Raw genomic sequence first — 20531 nt, 5'->3', positions numbered from 1 at the left:
TTTGTCTTGGTGGGTCTATTTTAAGAACTGAAATGAGTGATTGTGGTTTGGTATCATGAAGATCCACCAATAAGTAGTGTGTATATCTACCTGGCTTTCTACAGAGGATGGAGTTTGGGACTAGAATTGTAAATTCTTTGATGTTGGAACTCCTGGATGAGGAAACTTACTTTACTACTGTAGGCTGGTGCCTTCTTTGCAATTTATAGGCTCAGAGTTACTTAGAGCTCTGAGAGTTTCAGAGAATTTGTCCACGATTAGGCAGCCAGTATCAAAGGGAATATTTTAACTGAGGTCTCCCAGATTTGAGACCAGTTCTCTATTCAGTATGTCACAGCTGCTTTGCCCAGTCACAGTTAGGAAATGTTGGAGCTAGAATTTGAACCCAGGATTTACTGACTCTTAAGCACATCTTTCTCTCCCTTACTCTAGGCTATCTCTGTGTGTTTGTGTGTACATGGGGTCTCTTTTGTTATTTAAATTTTGCCTTTAAACCTAACACCTAAAAGTTTCACTAAGACTTCTGGGAAACCCTGTGTTATATGTGCATTACTGATAAATTTTTTGACCAGGATTCTGAAATAGGATGGGGCTTAACAAGATACCTGGAAGAATAGAAGGGGAACATTATAAAACGGAAGCCAGTTGGTTGTGTGTTGCAGATTCAATTTCTCACCACTTTCAAAGTTAAAGGACTTATTTATTGTTAGAAAAGTGATCCTTTTCCCCTCCATTGCACTGTTGGATTTCTCAGAACACTCAGTGCTCAGGTTGTTCCCAACTGCCTCAGGATGCATAGATTATTCCAGGGCTCACATCCCATGGTCATTTCTGCCTCAGAGGAGGTGAATGTCAGAAGGGACTGAGACAATCCCATTGGCTGCATTTGGGGGGGGGACACTTGGGCAGCTGGCAAGTCTAAGGAGAAAGTGATAAAGTACAACTTTAGGTCTACCAAAGTGGCCCCATTTGGTAGCAAATATATGGATTAAAGGATTCTCATGATACTATAGCATTATATGGAAGTGTTATATTGATAGAGTTCATACCTGGCAGGTCTATCATATATTCCACAAAACTCCCAAATCCTAAAATAATTGTCATTTTTCCTTAAGGAGAAAAAAACAACATAGCAGAGAAAAATGAACAAACTAAGTGACCTCTTGTGGTTCTTTGTGGTTCTTGGATTACAGGTATTTCTATAAGTTAGCATGATTGGTCTCAAATGAAGCCATTTTTATCCAAGAGAGCTTCATATTATTCTTTGAAAAGACTGTGGGAGGTTGGGAAGTCTTAATATTTCATGGAGGATCTTCCAGTTTTATACAAGACACTACCACGCTCCTGCCTGATTTCCTTATGAGATATCAAGACACAACCTAATGCAGAGAAACGAATGTTGGCCATGGAATCAGAGGATTGAGCATATTTTATTACAGTCCAACTGACCTTCTCTGGACCTCATTTTCATAGAATTAGAGACTCAGAGTGGGAAGGGGCCTTAGAGACATCTAGTTCAACCCCCTCATTTTACAGATAAGGAAATTGAATCTCAAAAAAGCTAAATTAACTTTTCCAAGGTCACTTCAGTTGTAATAAACAGAGCCAGGGTTCAAACTCAGATCCTTTCACTTCAGATTGAGTTTTCTTTCAATTGTTCTATCCTGCCCCATCATGTGTAAAGTGAAAGTCATTTAACCCTATTTGCTTCAATTTTCTTCTCATCTATAAAATGAGCTGGAGAAGGAAATGGAAAGCCACTTCAGTATCTTTGCCAAGGAAACCTCAAAAGGATCACAGAGAGTTGGACAGAACTAAAAAAAAAAGCAAAGATCAATAGCTAGAAGGGACCTTAGTCCAGAGTTGGCAAGTCCATAGTTCAAAGGTTACATAATGGGCACAACAATCTTGAATGCTGATCCAACTTAAAGTGTAATTGGGTAGTATTTTAAAAATAAGTAAAAATACAATCAAAACATAGATAACATGTGGCCTATAGTTTGGAAACTCCCCCACCACCCCAGACCCCCTTTTCTATTTGAGATGAACATTACTGATCTAGTCTAATCCCCTCATTTTATAGATGAGAAAATTGAGATTAGATAGGTTAAATGAGTCATTCATATCATACAAGTAATAAGTGGCAGAGGTGATATTTAATTTCTATTCCTCTGATTCCAACTCTGGTATAGAAATCTCTAAGGGGGAGACCACATAGCAAAAAGGTAGGTATGTTTGAGTCTTACTTAGACCTGTCTAGGTTCCATCTCACAGTAATGAAGGATTGGGAGGAACTAGACTAGGAGAATGGAACCTCTCAAGAAAGACGGAAATGAAAAAAATTGGACTTATTACTCATATGGCACATAACTCATTTGTTGTCCCTGAAACTATTAGCTCCAATCAAAGAACTCTGCTTTGGAAGCAGAGGATCAAAGTTTGAATGCCAGCTCTGCTATTTAATAATCTATATCTCTCTGTCTGTATATCTAGCTATTTTTGAACAAATAATTTAATTTCTCTGTGCCTGAAGGCCAAACAAGAGGGTTTTACTCATAGCTGATCTCTAATAATTATTTTAAAACTTTAAATCCTATGATCTTAACCTTTCCCCAAGTGATATGGAATTTTAATTATTTTTTCTTTTAAGAAAATTTATACATAAAATCTATTATTAATGACTTTTGATTTCTACCTTCTGGCATTTTTTTCTTCCATTTCTGCCTATTATTGTCCATTAGCCCTCATTTTACCTTTCATTCTTTAGACTTTACACTTTTATTCCAAGTATGGAAATGTAGAAACATATGATTACCCCCAAGGGGATCAGATGAGGGAATATAGTAAGCTGAGAGAAGTCAAGATCAATATATAGGACTTATTAGTTCTGAATTTGGAATTAATTTGTTGGATCAAATTTAAGTCCACTTAGCAATCTCCAGCCCTCCATAATTTCTTCTGTCTTTCCTTTTACTCCTAGCTCCTCAAAGTATGGCCACTGTCACTCTGAGAGGCATACTAATCAGCGTGCCATTTTAGAGTTCATTAACTCTGCTATTTTATCAGTTTTAGGTATCACTCTTGGGTAGCTGCTTTTTCAGAGAAGTTAAATACATGACATTCCTGGATGACCCAAGAATGTGCCTTTTATAAAGAGGAATGTGGCATTTACCACGAAGTCAATCCTGAATAACCTTGCATTTTTTAAAAGTAGTATTGTTTTTTAGGAATTATTTGAGCCAAAGTCAGTTAACTGCTATATGTTTTACAACAATGCCTTTGTCTGAAAGTGATCAAAACATCTATGAAGAAATGGAGATAATGTGTGTGTGTGTGTGTGTGTGAGAATAATGTGGTATGACAACAGTGAAAGTAATTTATCATTTATTCTCTTTTTGGTTTAAAAAACAATCTGTCTTTTTTTCTGAACAGGTTCAATAGCTTGTGGCCTATTCTTAAGTGAGCTTTGGGGAATCAAGTGTTTTATACAACTCAAGTTATCCAAAGCAGAATTCATCTTCTTTCCTCCCAAATCCACTCATCTTCCATACTTTTAAAATTTCTACAGTAGCGTATTTGAATCTCTAATGCTTTGGTTCAGGCCTCGATTTTACCTTTTATCCAGATCATTGGCCTCCCTGCCTCACATTTCTTCCTACTTTGGTCTATCCTCTAAACTTCTGAAATTATTTTCCTTAAGTATATATCGGATCACATTGCTCTTCCAATTCAATCAACCACAGTGGCTTCCCAATACTCCCAGAACCATATATTAGCTTCTGAACCTCTTTGCAACCTCGTCCTGACCTCGGATCACAGCCTCATCATACACCATGCATGTATCCTGTATCCTATGGTCCAGCCACACTGGCTTCTCCTGCCCCTGAGTCTTTGCATTAGTTCTTCCTCTTAACCTGGAATGCATTCCTCCTCACCTTCACTCATACGCGAGTCCTCCTCTTCTTTCGGAACTCAGCTTGAACTCCACCTCCTTCATGAAGAAACCTTTCCTTTCCCCCTCCATCGCCCAGCATCTCCTTCTCAAATTGCTTGGTATTTAACTACTCTGTATTGATTTGTAATCATTCTCTTTTTACAAATATTCCCAAGGGCTTAGTTCAGTAGGTTAAAATAACATTCTGACTTTTGGGATGTTCATATATACCTACATATGTTCTTCCTGTCACTTCTATTATTATGCATGCTCCTTGAGAGTAGAGATTGTTTCATTCATTGGATTTGTACCCTTAAAGTTTACCACAGTGTCTGGCACATAGTTGGTGCTTAAAAATACTTGATAATACTTAATAAATACTTAATATTGGTTGGTTGATAGGAAATCTAGAAGCTTTAGCACTTAATATTTTTATTAGAGCAGGTAAATTTGTGTCAGAATTCCACAATCTTGCTATTTTGAAATGATTATGGTTGCAAACACTTCTTCCTTGTGGGAATTAATATGGCATAGCAGCTAGAATGCTGGACTCGGGGTCAGGAAGGCCTGGCTTCAAAATCCCATCTCTCCTGTTAGCTAGCAATAGGATGAAGGGCAAAATCATTTTACCTTTAGGGGCTTCAGTATCCTCATCTACAAAATGGGAGGCTAATGATGCTTATAATAACCTATCTAAAAGCCCATTGTGAGTCTAAAGAGTTAATTAAAATGTTTTTTTAAAAAATTAGTATTATATAAATGCCAAATATTATTCTTCTACTGAGGAATTATCAATACATCCAATTTTCATTACTGATTTAGATAGAAATCTCCTTAAGAAGAAAGATCATAAGGCAATTGGGTGGCACAACAACTATGGTATCAGCTTTGAGTCAGAAAGACTCTAATTCAAATCTTGATTAACATCCTAGCTATGGGACCCTGGCTAAATCACTTAACTGTCTACTTCAGTTTCCTCATTTATAAAATAGGGATAATAATAATAGCCCCTACCAGGTTTATTGTGAGGATGGATGAGATCATAGCTTTAAAGTACTGTAAAATACTAATTTTTATATTTTTCTTTACATCTCCCCAAGAAGTGAGAACAAAGGTTTATGCACCATTTGTATTTAATTAATATTTTTTTAAATTGAACACATTCAGGACAGTATAGTCAGAAAAGAAAAAGCAACATTTTCTTCTCTCTGCCAAATTGAAATAAGTATGCACAAGAGAAAGAGTACAATTTCTCATATGAAAAATGAAATTTAATTTATCTCCTAATGGCTGCCACAAGCTATCATATAATCAGAAATGCCAGGATTTAGAGGGCAGGTTTCCCAAATAAGCTTGGGATAGAGGTCCACAGGAAGGTGGACTTTCTTATTCTAAAGAACTGCTTAGTTGGAATTCCTGTGCTTTCTACCAGATAGAATTATTTTTGGTTTCTCTGCTCAGGCTATCTTTGGTAAATTAATCCCAACATAGCAAAAGCAAACATTTAGAGGGAAAGGAACAACTAGAAAAAAGTCTGATGTATAGTGACCTCTCTGGAAAGAAATACTATAGAAAATGTATTCACACCCATATTTAGGACTGACTGCAAGGATGTAGACATGTAGTTTCTAATAAATTATCCATGTTCCCATTCTGACTCATTCCTTTAAGGAGAAACGAAGAAACTAAGAATTCCCACAAAGTCTTGAAACATTGTGAAACGGCCAGTAATGAAACATTTATGAAAGCTTTTGGGTGAAAGTGGTCCTGGGGGAGGAGTAACTATGAAATGTCTTGGAGTAATCCACAGACTTGGGGACTGAGGCCTAATGAGGCCAGAATCTGGGGAATTCATGTAGAAGATGGGATCTTTGAAAGGAATTATTCATTAATGAAATTTAAAAGATCATTTTCCTTTGGAAAAACTCAGGTACCAGCTCTAGTATTTAGCCACTTTTGACTATTTCAAAGGTGATATTTTACTATAGTGATCATATATTTTATGAACTGAAAATCGGGTCTGATATAGTCTGGAAAAGTTTATTCCTTATTCTCTTTGCAAAGATTGTTAAAAGTATACCAAAAACATTCTAGACTGTTCTGGAATATACAGAATTTATAACTATATACAAACATAATTTTACTTCTTCCATATACAGGAGAATCAACATACCTTCATTTCCCCCCATTTTTGACAATATTTTGACTCTTGAACCATGATTTTGGTTATGTGAATGAACACTCTCATGTGATAAAGAAAAAGATTAAATAAGGTCAAAGTGAAATTCTTCCCAGTGGCCAATTTATTACCACTTTGGATTCTTTCAGTTAATTTTACTGACTTTCTTATAAATGAATGTATTCTGCAACATTTATCTTTTCTTTGAAAATTTCACTTATTGGGATAACTCTGTGAGATAAACATCTCATCTCTCTGAGAAGCCCTGGAGAGAGAAGTCAATATTTCTGGAGGAGATTCCAGCAGCAAACTAATATCAAAGAATTTGTGATAAAGAGTATTATTTACATCTTTCAATTTAGACTGGGTGGGGGGGATGTGTTTCTTGCATAGAGCCTTTTGGCATCTAAAGAAAGGGAAATTAATGGAAATTTTTGTCCTGGTAATAAAGGCCAATTGTAGAGTAGTGGATCAAGAGGTGCCTTTGGAGTAAGGATGTTCTCACTTCAAGTCTTGCCTCTGTCACTTATTAATTGTGTGACTCATGGCAAGTTATTAATCCTCTTACTGTCCCAACCAGTCATCTAAAACTATAATTTTCTACCAAGTTGCTGACCAGGTAGTCAATAAGTTAATAAACATTTATTAAGTGCCTACTATGTGCTTGACACTATTCTAAGCACCTTGAGGTCACACAGAAAGGCAAAAACAGCTCCTGCCTTTAAGAAACTCACAGTCTATTGTGTTGTGGGAGATAGTATACAAACAGCAAAGAACTATTTAGGAAAAGATCTCTCCAAGATAAATTGGAAATAACCACAGAGGGAAGGCACTACCATCAAAGATGAATAGATAAAGGTTCTTGTAAAAGGCAAGATTTTAGGTGGGACTTGAAGCCAGGGAAGTTGTGAGAATTAAAGAGATTTCCATATCCAGTGTTCTTAATCTATTGAAATCATTGATGTGGTCCAAAAAAACCCAAAAACAAACCAGACTGAGTTTGCATTCATCCAATAAGCATTTAATCTATACCTATTTAATGTTCAAAGCACAGAGAATCCACAGATGAAAATGAAACAGTTCTTGTCCTCAAGAAACCTATTTTCCACTAGGCTTGAATCTTCTGAAAGACTTTCAAAAGAATATTTGGATTAGGTGGGACTTTTACAAGTCAAACAATCTATTTAAGTTATCCCAAAGCTTAGACTTCCCAAACTCTAGGAATATGCTCTATTTTATTTACTTATAAAACTGACATCTTCTTGAGGGTCACAACTAGGAGAGATGGCACCTTGGACATGGTTTTCCATCACTTGAATGAATTGGGAGGGCATGAGTAAATAGACATGCAAACCATTACCTGATGGAAATAAAATTGGTCACCATTAACTATCAATATTTTGTGAGTTCCACACAAAGAAAAAGACCTTCTAAGCTTGAATTCCAGAGTTCATCTAGTAATAATTGCTCATGAACAACCTTCCACCAGTGGGTGGCACTAGTACTTCATACAGTTGTGGTAAATCCATTTAATCCAGTGACATTTCAAAACCTGAAGCATTTCTTTGGATAGTTATAAAAATCTGACTTAATATCACTAGTGATATTATGAATAATGTAGCAATAGTGACTTTTGAATTGATTTCAAGGAACTAAATAACTCACGTGTACCAATGCACACACATTTCTCAGACTAGAATACACACGTACACAAATAATGGCGCCCCGAAGGTTTTCAAAGCCCGTTCCTCACAACAACCCTGTGAAACTGATCGTGCCAATGTTATTTTTCCCCTTGTAAAAAGGAAGGAACAGAGGCTCAGATACATTAAGTTATTTGATCATGATCCCATAATTATTAAATGTCAGAATCAAGATTCAGACCTTGGTCTCTTATTTGTAATACAATGTTCTTTCCTCCACCACTTACTGCCAATGGCCTAAAAAACATAACTGAGGCTTAAAAGAAAGTAGGGAGCAGACATTTTTAAAAATGCATTTGATTCTTCTTGTAAATGCATTTTGCACATAGCAGGCATTATAGAAATACTTATTCCCTTCCTCCTCCTCCCATCCTTCACCCAGATCTATTATTATTTTTTAAAGCTGTAAAGAGGATGAGTGTATATAGGGAAATGCTAAAGATGACTGGTGCAGACAGATGCTTATATGATCTTAGGCAAATTACCTTTCTGGGTTTCAGTTTCTTCATTTATAAGTTGGGAGTGAGTGGGACAAGAAGGCTACTGAAGTCTCTTTAAGCCCTAAAATCATGATCCGAAGAGATTAAATTGATTTTTGAGGTTGTGGAAGTGTGGCATGTAAAGGAAGAAGAAAGTGAAATGTAGGAGAATGTAATTCTTTTACCTGGTGTTTGTTTGAATGACTAGAGGAGGAATCCCAGTGGATTCATTAAGAGGGCTTGAGTTGAAATTCCAGCTCTACCACTTACTATGTATGTGACCTTGGACAAACTTCTCTGTGCCTCCGTCTTTAAAATAATAACAGTAATAACAATAATAATGATAGTAATAATAGATAGCATTTATGTAATGCTGTAAGATTTGCAAAGAGCTTTTCAAATATCATTTCTTTTAATCCCTCTAAAAGTCCTTAGGGTAGATAATAATTGAGGTTGAGAAGATGAGTGATTTATCCAAGCCCAAGAGTTAAGTGTCTGTGGCAGGAATTTAACTCAGATCTTCCTGACTCCATGTTCAACACTCACTAAAGAGAAATGGATTAGATGAACTCCAAGGTTCCTTTCATCTCTAAATCAATGCTGTATCTTGTTTAGAACCATGATGTCTGGACGAGTGGGCTACAAGAATTTATAGGGTGATATGCTATTCATGTGTTTTGACTATTTTATTTTTAATGTGCTCAAGAAAAATTTGTTCCCCTCCTAGGAACATCATTGTCTTGCTAGATAAGTACAGTAGCAATCAGAGTGAATGTTTGGCTGCTCATAGGGTCACTTGCCTTTTCCCAGAGATAGTTTGTACAGGGTCCTAACTACCTCTGCCAACTCCCTATTTCCTGACATGCCTTCTCTCATTTAGCGAACTTAAGCCGAACCCTTAAGAGTCCCATTAGCATTCCAAGCTCCCTCAGTGGTTTGGTACTATTAGTATTTGACTCTCCTTCAAGGAGATGGCTATTTGATTTTGTATATAAATATTGTTAAGCCTAAAATATTACTGTAATAAACTAGTTCCTACTTTCATTGATAAATGATTGGCAGGGACACTAGATAATATGACATGCACTTCAGAACAACATTCAAGAATCTACTTCAGGCATCACATGTGTAAAGTACCAGGAATAGAAAGATCAGGAAATGGAAGGAAGGAAGGAAGAAAGGAAGGAAGGAAGGAAGGAAGGAAGGGAGGAAGGAAGGAAGGGAGGAAGGAAAGAAGGACAAACAAATGGAAGGAAGAAAAGGAAGGAGGGATGGAGAGATGGAAGCAAAGTTGTTGCTGAAAAGTTTTTTATTAAAATCATTAAGATAAAAATGACTCTAGAGCTAATATTTAGAGTACAGTTGAAGGAACAGTGGGATATGGGAGGCTTGGTTCTAGTCTTGATTTTGCTCCTGCCCAGCTTTATGATTATAGGCATCCCATGGGACTTTTTTGAGATTCAGTTTCCTGGGTAGGACTAGATGACCTTCAATGTCTTTTCCACAAATAACATATTATGATTTTCTTTCTATCATTTCAATCCAGGATAAGATTGTATATATTCATAAATTCTGGAATGTTGGTATTAAATCTTCCCGATCTTCTGAAGTGACCCTGAGGGAGGAAGATACCCTTTCTTTACTACTCTTTTCTCCCATCTATCCCATATTTCCTTATCCATCTCAAACACCCTAACAAATGATTGAAAAGCTAGTATTGGGCTACATTAATATACTTCCTGAACCAAAGAATTGGAATAAGAATGACAATTCATAAGTATGTAACACTTGAAAGTTTGTGAGTCACTTTCTTTCTTTAAAATTTTTATTGTTATTTTTGTTTATACATCATCTTTATTTCTCGAATTTTGTCTTTTCCACTGTAACCTACCTAATTAGAACAAATCCTAAGCTATCTGTGATTTCTTTTTCTTAGATATAAAATGAAAGGGTTGGACTAGATGACTTCTAAAGTCTATTGTAGCTCTAAATCTATGTTCCTATAATCCTTCAGCAAACTACTCCTTGTAACTGAGAATAAAAAAGAGATGAAGACCTACCTGTTCAGCAAAATTAGCCAATACATCAATTAGCTAAAAATATTTTAAATCATCCATGACCATAGGTCTCTACATCTGTAAGGAAGGAAGTTTTGTTTTTCATCACCTGACTAGGCCAAGGTCAAGCTATCCTTAAAGAATTTACATTCTAGTGTGTATGGGGGAATTAACTAAAAATAAATAAAAGTAACTAGTGCCCAACTAAATAAATAGAAGATGTGTACCATATAAATTCAAAGAAGAAGAAAAAAATCCATTTGCATTTTGAGAGACCATGAAAGCCCATACTTAATTAAGTAATGGTTTTTAAAAGGACAAAAAACTAAATTATCCACAATGTCTACCCTCTGAGACTTAAAAGAAATGAAAAGTATGTTCATTATTATTTTCTTGAGGACTTTCATTCAATTCAATTCAAGAAACGTTTATTAAGCACCTATCATGTATGCCATCCACTGTGTCAGATGGTAACGTGAGGGTGTTGTACTGTATGTAATAAACCATTTCTTTCTTAGCACCAAAGTCAAAGCTGACAGAGTCTGCAGACATTCTAACTCAAAGTTTAAGTAACACCTTTATTTTCTCACTAAGCTGTATCATTGACTTAGCATACTTGGGTTTAGAGCCTAAAGGATTGGCACTATGCTTTGGGAGTGTAATTGTAATATAAAACTTGAGTTTTAAAGGAAAACATTGAAAATATGTAACAAATGCCTGAGGGGGTCTTTATGTGAACAAGATCAGTGAAGGACCTAGAAAAGTATCGACGACTCCACAAAACCTTTTCATAGCCACATAGCAAAATGTGTTCCTTTGCCAACTCAAAACTGAAAATGAGCTTATTTATAAAATCACATGAATTCTTGAACTTGTTAAACACAAGAATATTGAGGACTGATTGTATTAATTTTAATCTAGTTGACCAAACTGAATTTTAAAATTACACTAAAGTTCCTAAGTATCCTTTATATGTTAGTTTCTTATAAATCAGATATTTGTTAGATTAATTTTATGAAATTGGGTCCTTTGACTACCTTAGTTTCCTCAGCAGTAAAATGGGAATAATAATAGTATCTAATACCTACTTCTTAGGGTTGTGGTGAAGATCAAATGAGATAATGTTTCTAAAGGGCTTAAAGACACAATGCCTGACACATAGTAGGCAGTTAATAAATTTGTGTTCTGTTACCTTCAGTTGTGTACTCACAAGCACATTAGATATCTCAGGCCTAAGCACAGAATATTTCCTTCAATGCCTAAAAATATTTTGAACATCATTAATGTGGGCTCTCTGTCTAAGACAGAACAGAATTCATCACACCTCTTAAAGAGCAGTTTTATGAATAACCATGACCAAAAACCGTTAAAAATCAGGGGCCAACTCTTTGGTCACAAATCTTTCCACATTTAGACAGGATAGTTCTCAGATCACAATAGTCCAAGCACCCATACTCTAGGCCTTTGTGGCTTGAAAAGACTTGCCAGGGCATGAATACTACTGACATAGCCCATGAGAACCCAAAATCATTTTTGTTCCATGAAGAGATAGTAGCATAACCCTATAGTAGAAAAAGGAAACAGAGGGTCCCATTTCCCTCCCCCTCCCAAGAATGCTGTAGAATCTTAGAACTGGAAGGGGACTCAGAAATCATCCAACACCCCTCCATTTAAAAGATGAAGGAACTCAATTCAAGAGACATTAACTTTCCCAAAATCTCAGCTTGCTAGTGGTAGATTGAGGGATATGGTCTATTCTCTTATTTCCCCGTTCTTTTGATAATTTTGCTTCTAACATGCCAGTTGATTTTGTGTCTTCAGAGTTCAGTATTTTAAAATGTTTCATTCGATGAAGCATCTTTTCATATACCAAATCAATACGAGAAGAAAATTCACAAATTATAATACTTGTGTATAATATATGTATGTGTGCACATCTAGGTGCATCTTCAAGCCATAAATGCCAACCTTGGCATGGTATAGGATAGAATCATAATCGATGCCTAATGTAAATCCAACAACTTCTAATGTCAAATTAGAGTTAAGATACAAATAAAGTGAGAGTGAAGCCTTTAAGTCGTTACACACAATGAGCATCCTATTCATCTAGAAGAAATACTGAATCAAGAGATTAGGATTCTAGACTAAGAAGGAACTTTGGATATCATCCAGGTCAGGTGCTCTGAACCTTTTTTGTGTGTCTTGAATCTCTTTGGCAGTCTGGTGAAACCCATAGACTCCCTTCTCAGACTGTTTAGAAGTCTATAAAATAAAATTCATAGGATTAGAAATCGATTATACTGAAATATAATTATGAAAATGCTTTGAAGGCAAGTTTGTCGATATCAAGAAAGAATCTTTGATCTTGGTCAGTCCCTTCATTTTATATGTGAGAAAACTAGAATTCATAGAAATAATGTTACTTGTGCATGGTCATATACATGATCAGAGTCAGCAAAACTGGGACTCAGTCCAGGTTATTGAGTCCAAGTCCAACGTTCTTTCCATTGTATTATATATGTCCATAGCCCTTGAAGGTATTTGCATTTCACAACATGAAAAGAACATTGACAGCCTGCCATTAAGCAGCATTTCACTTTTGATGAACTCTTCTCAGGCTCTTGTCTTCTATTATGATTCTGCTCTTTGTTACACTGACCCAGCAATGTGAACTTGTGGAATTGATGTGGTCACCAAGAGTTTTTGAATATCACTTTGTTTAAGACAACAGTGGTTACCCAAAATGAATTACATTGTTACTGGACAGTTTGAAGCAAACAGAAACTGACCTAAAACCCTGAATATCAAGGATCCAAAAAGTTAATGATTCTATTTTGCTAATAAATGGAAAAAAATACAGCTGGGACCACAATAAAACTATATAAGAAGACACTGAGCTAGTAGAAAATTAAGATTTACTTCTGCTTGGGAAACTAATTGATTTAAACAAAACAAAGTAGTTTGGGAACAATCATGTCAAGAACTGGTTGACAAACTTCTCAACTGGACTTAGAACTGGATCAGTTGTATAGAAGTATCCAAGAGGGTTAGCTGATTTAATTGGATGGACAACTTGTGGGAACCCCCAGAAAAGCCCCTATTTATAGTTCACAGAAAAGCCTACCACAAAAAGATCAGTGTCAAAAGTGACTTTTAGGTTCATTTCAAGGTGAAGGAGGGAAGACTGGTATCCTGTCATTTCCCACCAGGATGTAAAGAATGAATGTTAAGAAAGTCTTTAAGAAGGATCTCTAGAACTAATGATCTCTAGGTCTAATGAAGTGGCCAATACTGAGTCTAGGTCAAGAAGATTGTTATAAGCAACCTACTATTTACTGAATATCCTTTAAGTACAGGGTACCATACTAGGTCCTCTGAAGAGAGACAAAAGAAACAGAAGAAGAACAGGCTCATTCCCATAGATATCTTGTAGATTAATGAAGGATACTGGCCAAATACATACCAAGCAGGCAAAGGAACACATACCAAGAAATTATGAATGTAGTTGTAGATAACTACAAAGGTAACTGTTGACAGGACTTTGAGTTTATGGAATGAGTAGATGTGGGTACAATTAAACTTGGAAGGATTCATGACAAAAGAGAGTCTTTATTCTAGCTTAGTGCCTGACTTAGAGTAAGTGACTGATAAATGTTTACTGAATTATTGGCCAATATTTTAAAAGAAGGTGGAACAGTTCAGGTAGAATAATTGGCAAATATAGAGGTAGAGAATTGTGTTGTGGATAAAGTGTTGAACTTGGAATCAGAAAGACAGGAATAATATGAGACTATTAGTTGTAGATAAATTACCATTCTGTAGATGAAATTATGGTCAATTATCCCTCCCCTCCCCAACAATAAAATGCCCCCATAAGAAACAAAAAAAGTTTGAAACAAAATAGTTTGAAAAAAAATAAATAGTATGTTGAGGTGGTGTATAGAATCCAGGAGATAGAGCAGAGAGTTTAAAGGGGGAAGGGGAAGCAATCGGGGTTCCTTCATTTTGAAGGTTATGAGAGCCTTTAGATTTGGTATTGCATCTTTTGAGGTCATTAGATCTCAAAGCCCTTCCCAGGGAATTTAGGGTTGAAAGCAAATGATTACTGGTAGTTTTAGAATTAATATTTGGAAGAGGAAGCATGGTACAGTAGAATATGGATTGACCAGAAAGTGCACCCTAGTTCAAATCTCACCTAAGTTACTCATCGTATAACCCTGGCCAAGTGAAAACTTCAGTTTCTTCATCTGTAAAATAAAAGAGGTTGGATTAAATGGATTCCAGTTTCATTCCAACTCTCAAATTATGCTTTCAGAAAGTGGTTCTTGCTGTTACAATACATGTGAGATGTCTAGACAGGGAAGCCATCAAGGAGACCTTTCCAATATACCAGGTGATCTGGGTCTGTAACGGGAAAGCATCCATTGAGATGAAAATGAAAAGGATGGATTAGAGAAATGTAATGGAAGAGGAAAAGGGGGCTTGGTGATGATTTGGATCTGGTGAACAAAGGAGAGACAATGATGACGTTAGCATTATATATCAGAGTAAAGAGGAGAATGACATCTTTGACAGCAAAATGGAAGTTGGAAACAGCTAGTTTGGTGATGGGGGGACATAGAAATGATAAGGTAATTCAGTTTGTGTGTGTGTGTGTGTGTGTGTGTGTGTGTGTGTGCGCGTGTGTGTGTGTGTGTGTGTATTACTTGGAAATACCTCCATCTGACATAAGGATGAGAGTGAAAGACATGTGGAAATGGAGAGTGAATTGACATCAGATTTGTAATAACTTATCTAATTTTCTTGAACTTTATAAGTCTGTCAGATTGCCCTGGGAATCTCGTGTGGGTGAATATATTTCTTCATAAAGTTTTTGACATTTCTATTTATGATGTGAAGTGGGTCTTCCATGAATAAAGTTAGGTATTGTGAGGTTTTGACTCTTTGGGGTCCTAAACAGAACACATAAGTGCAAGAAACAGTCAAAGCATAAAGATGAAAAAAGAATAAGAAAATAAGTAAATTTATGATATATTTAAATTCTTGAGAAAGATTCATCTAGATCAGGAATTCTACACTCATGTTCTATAAACTCACTTTAAAAATATTTTGATAATTGCATTTCAATATCATTGATTTCCTTTATTATTTTATATATTTTTTATGTATTTAACAATATTATTTTGAGAAAGGACCCATAGGCTTCTACAGATTGCCATAGGAGTCCATGACACAAGAAAGTTTAAGAACCCTTGATTCAGATACCTGAAACATTTTTTATTTTTGCCAGAAGAATCAGAGGACACACAATTTATTCTTATCTGAACTAATTATCTTCTTCCCATTGGTTCTGGAGCATTGTGGAACAGTTTCAGTTTTAACAATTGTAAAAGTCCATCTTAAATTCTCAAATATGGTATGTTTGTGCATGTTAATTGTATTCTCATACGTTAATTCATTCATTCAACAAGGCTTTGTTAAATCTCCACTATGTGCTGAGCTCTGGAGCTACAGGAAGTAAAATCAAAATAGTCTCCAGATTTATAGAGCTAAATTCTATTATCAACAATCTAAATGGCTTACCCAAAATGCTATAAGCTGTGGAAAGATTTTAGCTTATGTTTCAATGTCTTTTGTGAAATCATAGAATCATTGAGAGAACCATAGAATGCCAGAAATGATGGTCATCTGGTGTAGCTTACCCCCCATCCCCCCCCAAACCCTTTTGTAGCATTCTTGACAGGTGGTCACCCATCTTCAGAAAAGACCGCAAATTCATAAACTAGATATGTTTTGAGGGTTTTTTTTGGGGGGAGGGGGTTCTGGGGGTAGGTGAGAGGGTACGGAACAAGGATTACATACAAGGATTGTGGATGATTACAAAATCGAGTTAACAATAATTGTTTATTTGTAAAGGAAAGAAAAGAAAAGCTTAAGACAGTTAAAACCATATAATATCTCTTTTGGACTCCTGAGGTTGATGCAGCTTTGTTGTTGACACAGTGATGATGATAGCAAATATCAAGTGGTTTCACTTATCCATGAGAACATATGAAAAGGGGTCTGGAAACACCACAAGCCAGAGTCTCTAAAGGAGGTGATAATTATAGGAATCAAGTAGTTTGGACAGTTTGGAAATTTGGCCCAATGTGTACAAAAGAAGAAAAAGCAAAGCAAATTCTGACCTGTGGATAAAAATATCAATTGCATAGATGTAAGGTACTGATCAATTGTAAGGCAGAAGCAGGTATTAGAGCACTATATAGGAAACCAGTGAGGTCATCCTTGGAAAGCTGAGAAGTAGCTATTCACCTTAATTTAAAAACAAATTGAAAAAAGGTACAGCAGGGGACCAGAGAAGTGTCCAAGGGATCCAAGGGTTTTGTTATTCTAAAGGCTTCCAGAAATCAGTTTTGTATTCTCTGGACGAAAGGGCATTAAAAGGGGCCTCAGTGAACTATATACATAGTATTCTCTTTCTTGGCTGTCAGAGTTTTATTTAATAAACTGTTTCTTTGGTATAATTCCAATTGCACAGCTCATAAATGCCGGCTTTCTTTCTAAAAAAAAAAAAAGACGGCCTCTCATACTCCCATAAAATGTAAAAACAAAGGGGATATGTATTTAATGAAACTATAAAAGTGGATTGGGCACCAAAAATCTTGGGGGGGGGGCACTTTCTACAATGATTTGTACCATACTGTCATTCCTCAATAAACACCAGTCACAGTAGAGTGTGTGTGAGAAGTAAATGATGAAGAGAAACAATCAGAGAAAACCCAAGAAACAATCAGAGAAAACCCAGAGAAAAACAATGAGGACTGTAGCCGCTAGTGTTCCATCCATTGTCATGCCGGTTTTGTTAGTCTGAGGGATGAAGTTTCAGTTTATTTATGAGAACTGGAAATTCCTTTTCCCCAAACTGGGCAGCCGGCTACCTGAACATTTCTCTATGAATGAAAACCTCATTTCACAGGGAATAAAATGATGAGAAACATTTAACAGAGTTCTGTAGCTTGCTTTAACATGCTAAGAATCGCCAACACTTAACAGGCTGCAAACAAACGGATCATTCTCAAAGGGAGGCTTGGTTCTGCGAGTTAATTTTGCACTCTGGAGCCTCCAGCAGTTTTATGCTTATGCATAGCTTGGAGGGAGAGATTGGACTAGCTGAGAGCTTCCTGGTTGCATTAGCATAGTCCAGCCCACTTCCAACACACGCCCAGCAGTACCTCATTAACCATTGGGATTGGAGCCAAAAGCATAAGGCACTACAGTGAATATAAGGGAGAAATTACTGGATAGAGAGCCATAGACTAACTTAAGGCTAGACGCAATACTTTTAAAAGAACAGAAACATAGTACACTAACAGGGACTATTTCTCATTTCCTTCAGACAAGGATGCGAGATTTAAATGCATATTTGGAGTTAAATTAATTAGCCACTCCAAAATCAACCAGAACTCAGCTTCAGATATTTAAGTATTCTCTTAATCTCACTCTCTACCCCCCCCCCTTTTTTTTCTGTAGCTTTGACATTGTAAAGCATTGGAAAAAAAAAAAAAAACCCTGGAGACTGGCACTGAAGTAAGGTGTGCTTGAAACGACTTTCTTTTTCTGAAGAAGAAACTTTTGGGAGGAGGGGGACCTGGAAAATGACAGAAGTGAAGAGAAAAAAGAATAGTGTGGTATGGAGGAAGATAAACTCCTTCCACTGTGCAGACATTAAACAGTGGTGTCGAAGGCGACTGCCAATTCTGGAATGGGCACCACGCTACAACCTGAAGGAAAATTTGATTCCGGACACAGTGTCGGGGATAATGCTGGCAGTCCAGCAGGTGACACACGGTAAAGTAACCTTATTTGATTTTTCCCATCTTCTGTAAATCGGCTTTCCCTTTTACCTACTGGGTATTGTGAAGAGATGTACTATTAAAAATGTAATTTAATATAACTGGGAAATGGTGTACATTTAATTTGTTTTGGGGAAATGAGCACTTTACACAATAATTTATACCTTATTTATTACTTGGTAATAATTTGACTATTGAGTACATTAAATTTATTTTGGGCTTTCTTAATTTTTAATCTAAGTTTTAATAGCTTTTGAGGATGTGTATGCATGTGTAATATATAGTGTTTTTGTTAATGTACCATAAATATAAGAACATCAGTAAACCATGGTTATCTATGTTAGAGCTTGAGATTACAGATATGGTTGTCTCACCCCTCTAAGTCAAGCTATAAACACTTCCTGCCTTGAGATGTTATTTGCCAACATTATTAGTAGCACCCAATTACCTGTTGGAGCCCTGAGATTTGCTGTAAGCGAGCAGCAGGGCTTTCAGCACATAAAGGAGGCTCACTGCCAAGATTATTATTTGCAAAGAGAATCCTGTGCGTCTCCAGAGCTTGGGTTTCATTGTGTATGTTGATTTAATTCTGTATCACATTACCTAAGCCATCCATTTTTCAAGGAGTAATTTAAGCTAAGGGTGTAGCCTTGTTCTAGCTGATCCAGAAGGACTATTTGGATTTATCTAGGTAGCTCTCAAGGTGAAATGGAATGAATGATTTTGAAGACATTTGGGTGTACTATGATTGCTGACTAGCTCAGGTAACAGGGTTCTGCCAGCTGTGGAGAAATTGGGAAATCCGAAGGCTTCCTTACTCCCAAAACATATAGAGCTGTTTGTCTGGCTCAGATTCTGTATGTCTGTAGTTCTTTATAGTTTCACAGACTAGCTGGCCCTAACTATTATTCATACTGCTAAATTATAAGCACTCCTTTAATTGAATTATTCTGTAGCTGGAACCAACTGGTTGTGTAAGTATTTGTGTTTTTAGGGTAATTAGGAACATCTGCACTGGCATGCTTCAACTCTAAGAACCGTAATACTGCCGTGCTCTAGAGAATCTTTTTTTTTCTTTTTTGGACTGGCTAGTCCTATAATATAATATTTTTAATTACTTTGGGGTTAATAATGATTTTTGGTGGATTTTTCAGAATGGAGAAGTAAAAATATATTCGATGTTATGGGTAAAAATATAAAAGACTAGGGAGAGCAGTCTGTTATCCATAGGTTTAACTGTCCTTTAAAAGCAATAAAGCCCAAATAATGGTACAGTAGAAAGAATGGTCACAAATCCCATATCTGACACTTTCTGCCTTTGTGTCTTTGAGCCAGTCCCTTAACTTTCTGAGTTCTCAGTTTCCTTTACTATAAATGGGGGTTGGGACTGGACAAATTGCTTCTGAGGTCCCTTCTAGATCTATCTGTGATCCTGTTTGGTTTTTGTATTTTGAAAACAGTAGATCAGACTCAAAGTGTTTCATTCCCAGATGATTTCAACCCATTTATTATTCTGCTCTTATTTGAGGGAAAAAAGAGTGGGGTTGACTTTTATTTTTTTAAATGATGCTCTAACTGTGAAAAGACAAATCCAGCAAAGAAATGTGAGATGCCAAGCTTACCTGTTCTGAGGAACATTCATTCTTTGCTCTGTTCTCTGGTTGTTACTGGTTTAGAATTAGTTTCTAATGTTTTTTTTGTTTTTTGGGTTTTTTGCTTTGTTTGGTCTGAAAAGACAACTCAGTAAAAGAGCCAAACCAAAATAATTAAGTAAATAAAATAAAATAAAATAAAATGACTGACCCAGCCCTGGTGCATTTCTCATCTTAGGGAGATGAAAAGTTAGTGAGGTGTGGAAAGATTCTAGAATGTGACACTGAAGTTAGTGAAAGGGAAAGACCAAATCAGAAAGAGGAAGCCATAATCAAAGATCTTCTGCTGCTCCAATTAGCAAGCAGATAATTCTTTAAGAATTTCACACCAGTTTAATTTGTTTAGAGGAATGCCTCTTTAAGGAACTAAACTGGCTATTGGGGGCCCAATCCCTTCAAGTCAAATTTAAATCAATAAGCATTAATTAAGAGCTTACTGTTGGTAGACTTTGTGTTAAGTATTGAGACTAGGAATAAATGCAGAAATAAAGACAGAGGCTGCCTTCAAGGAGCTTACATTATAAAAGAGAAGGACTAGACAAAGAAGGGAACTAAAGGAAGGTTTAGAGGGAGTTTTAAAGGTACTGGATGAAGGAGACACGGTAGAGAAAATCCATGATAGAGAAAGTCTGTAGCATCTGGAGTGCAGCCTGGGAAAGAATGATGATATGGTT

The 20531-nt window shown here is 36.2% G+C and overlaps 1 protein-coding gene across 2 annotated transcripts in view; it reads left to right on the top strand.

The window, feature by feature from the left end:
• SLC26A7 (solute carrier family 26 member 7) overlaps window positions 1–20531 on the top strand; it is a 203150-nt gene that overhangs the window by 2335 nt on the left and 180284 nt on the right. Inside the window, exon 2 of one of the 2 annotated variants that reach the window (XM_056823328.1) lies at window positions 17883–18200. The exons of the other annotated variant lie outside the window; for it this stretch is intronic. Coding sequence (XP_056679306.1) covers window positions 18008–18200 — 193 coding nt within the window. The 5' untranslated portion in view covers window positions 17883–18007. The remainder of the gene's footprint in view (window positions 1–17882; window positions 18201–20531) is intronic. 2 annotated transcript variants of the gene reach the window in all.

The sequence above is a fragment of the Monodelphis domestica genome, chromosome 3, assembly GCF_027887165.1.
Source record: "Monodelphis domestica isolate mMonDom1 chromosome 3, mMonDom1.pri, whole genome shotgun sequence".
In the NCBI taxonomy this organism is placed as follows: Eukaryota; Metazoa; Chordata; class Mammalia; order Didelphimorphia; family Didelphidae; genus Monodelphis; species Monodelphis domestica.
The sequence above is the reverse complement of the archived record's forward strand: the minus strand, read 5'-3'. Positions and strand labels throughout refer to the sequence as shown.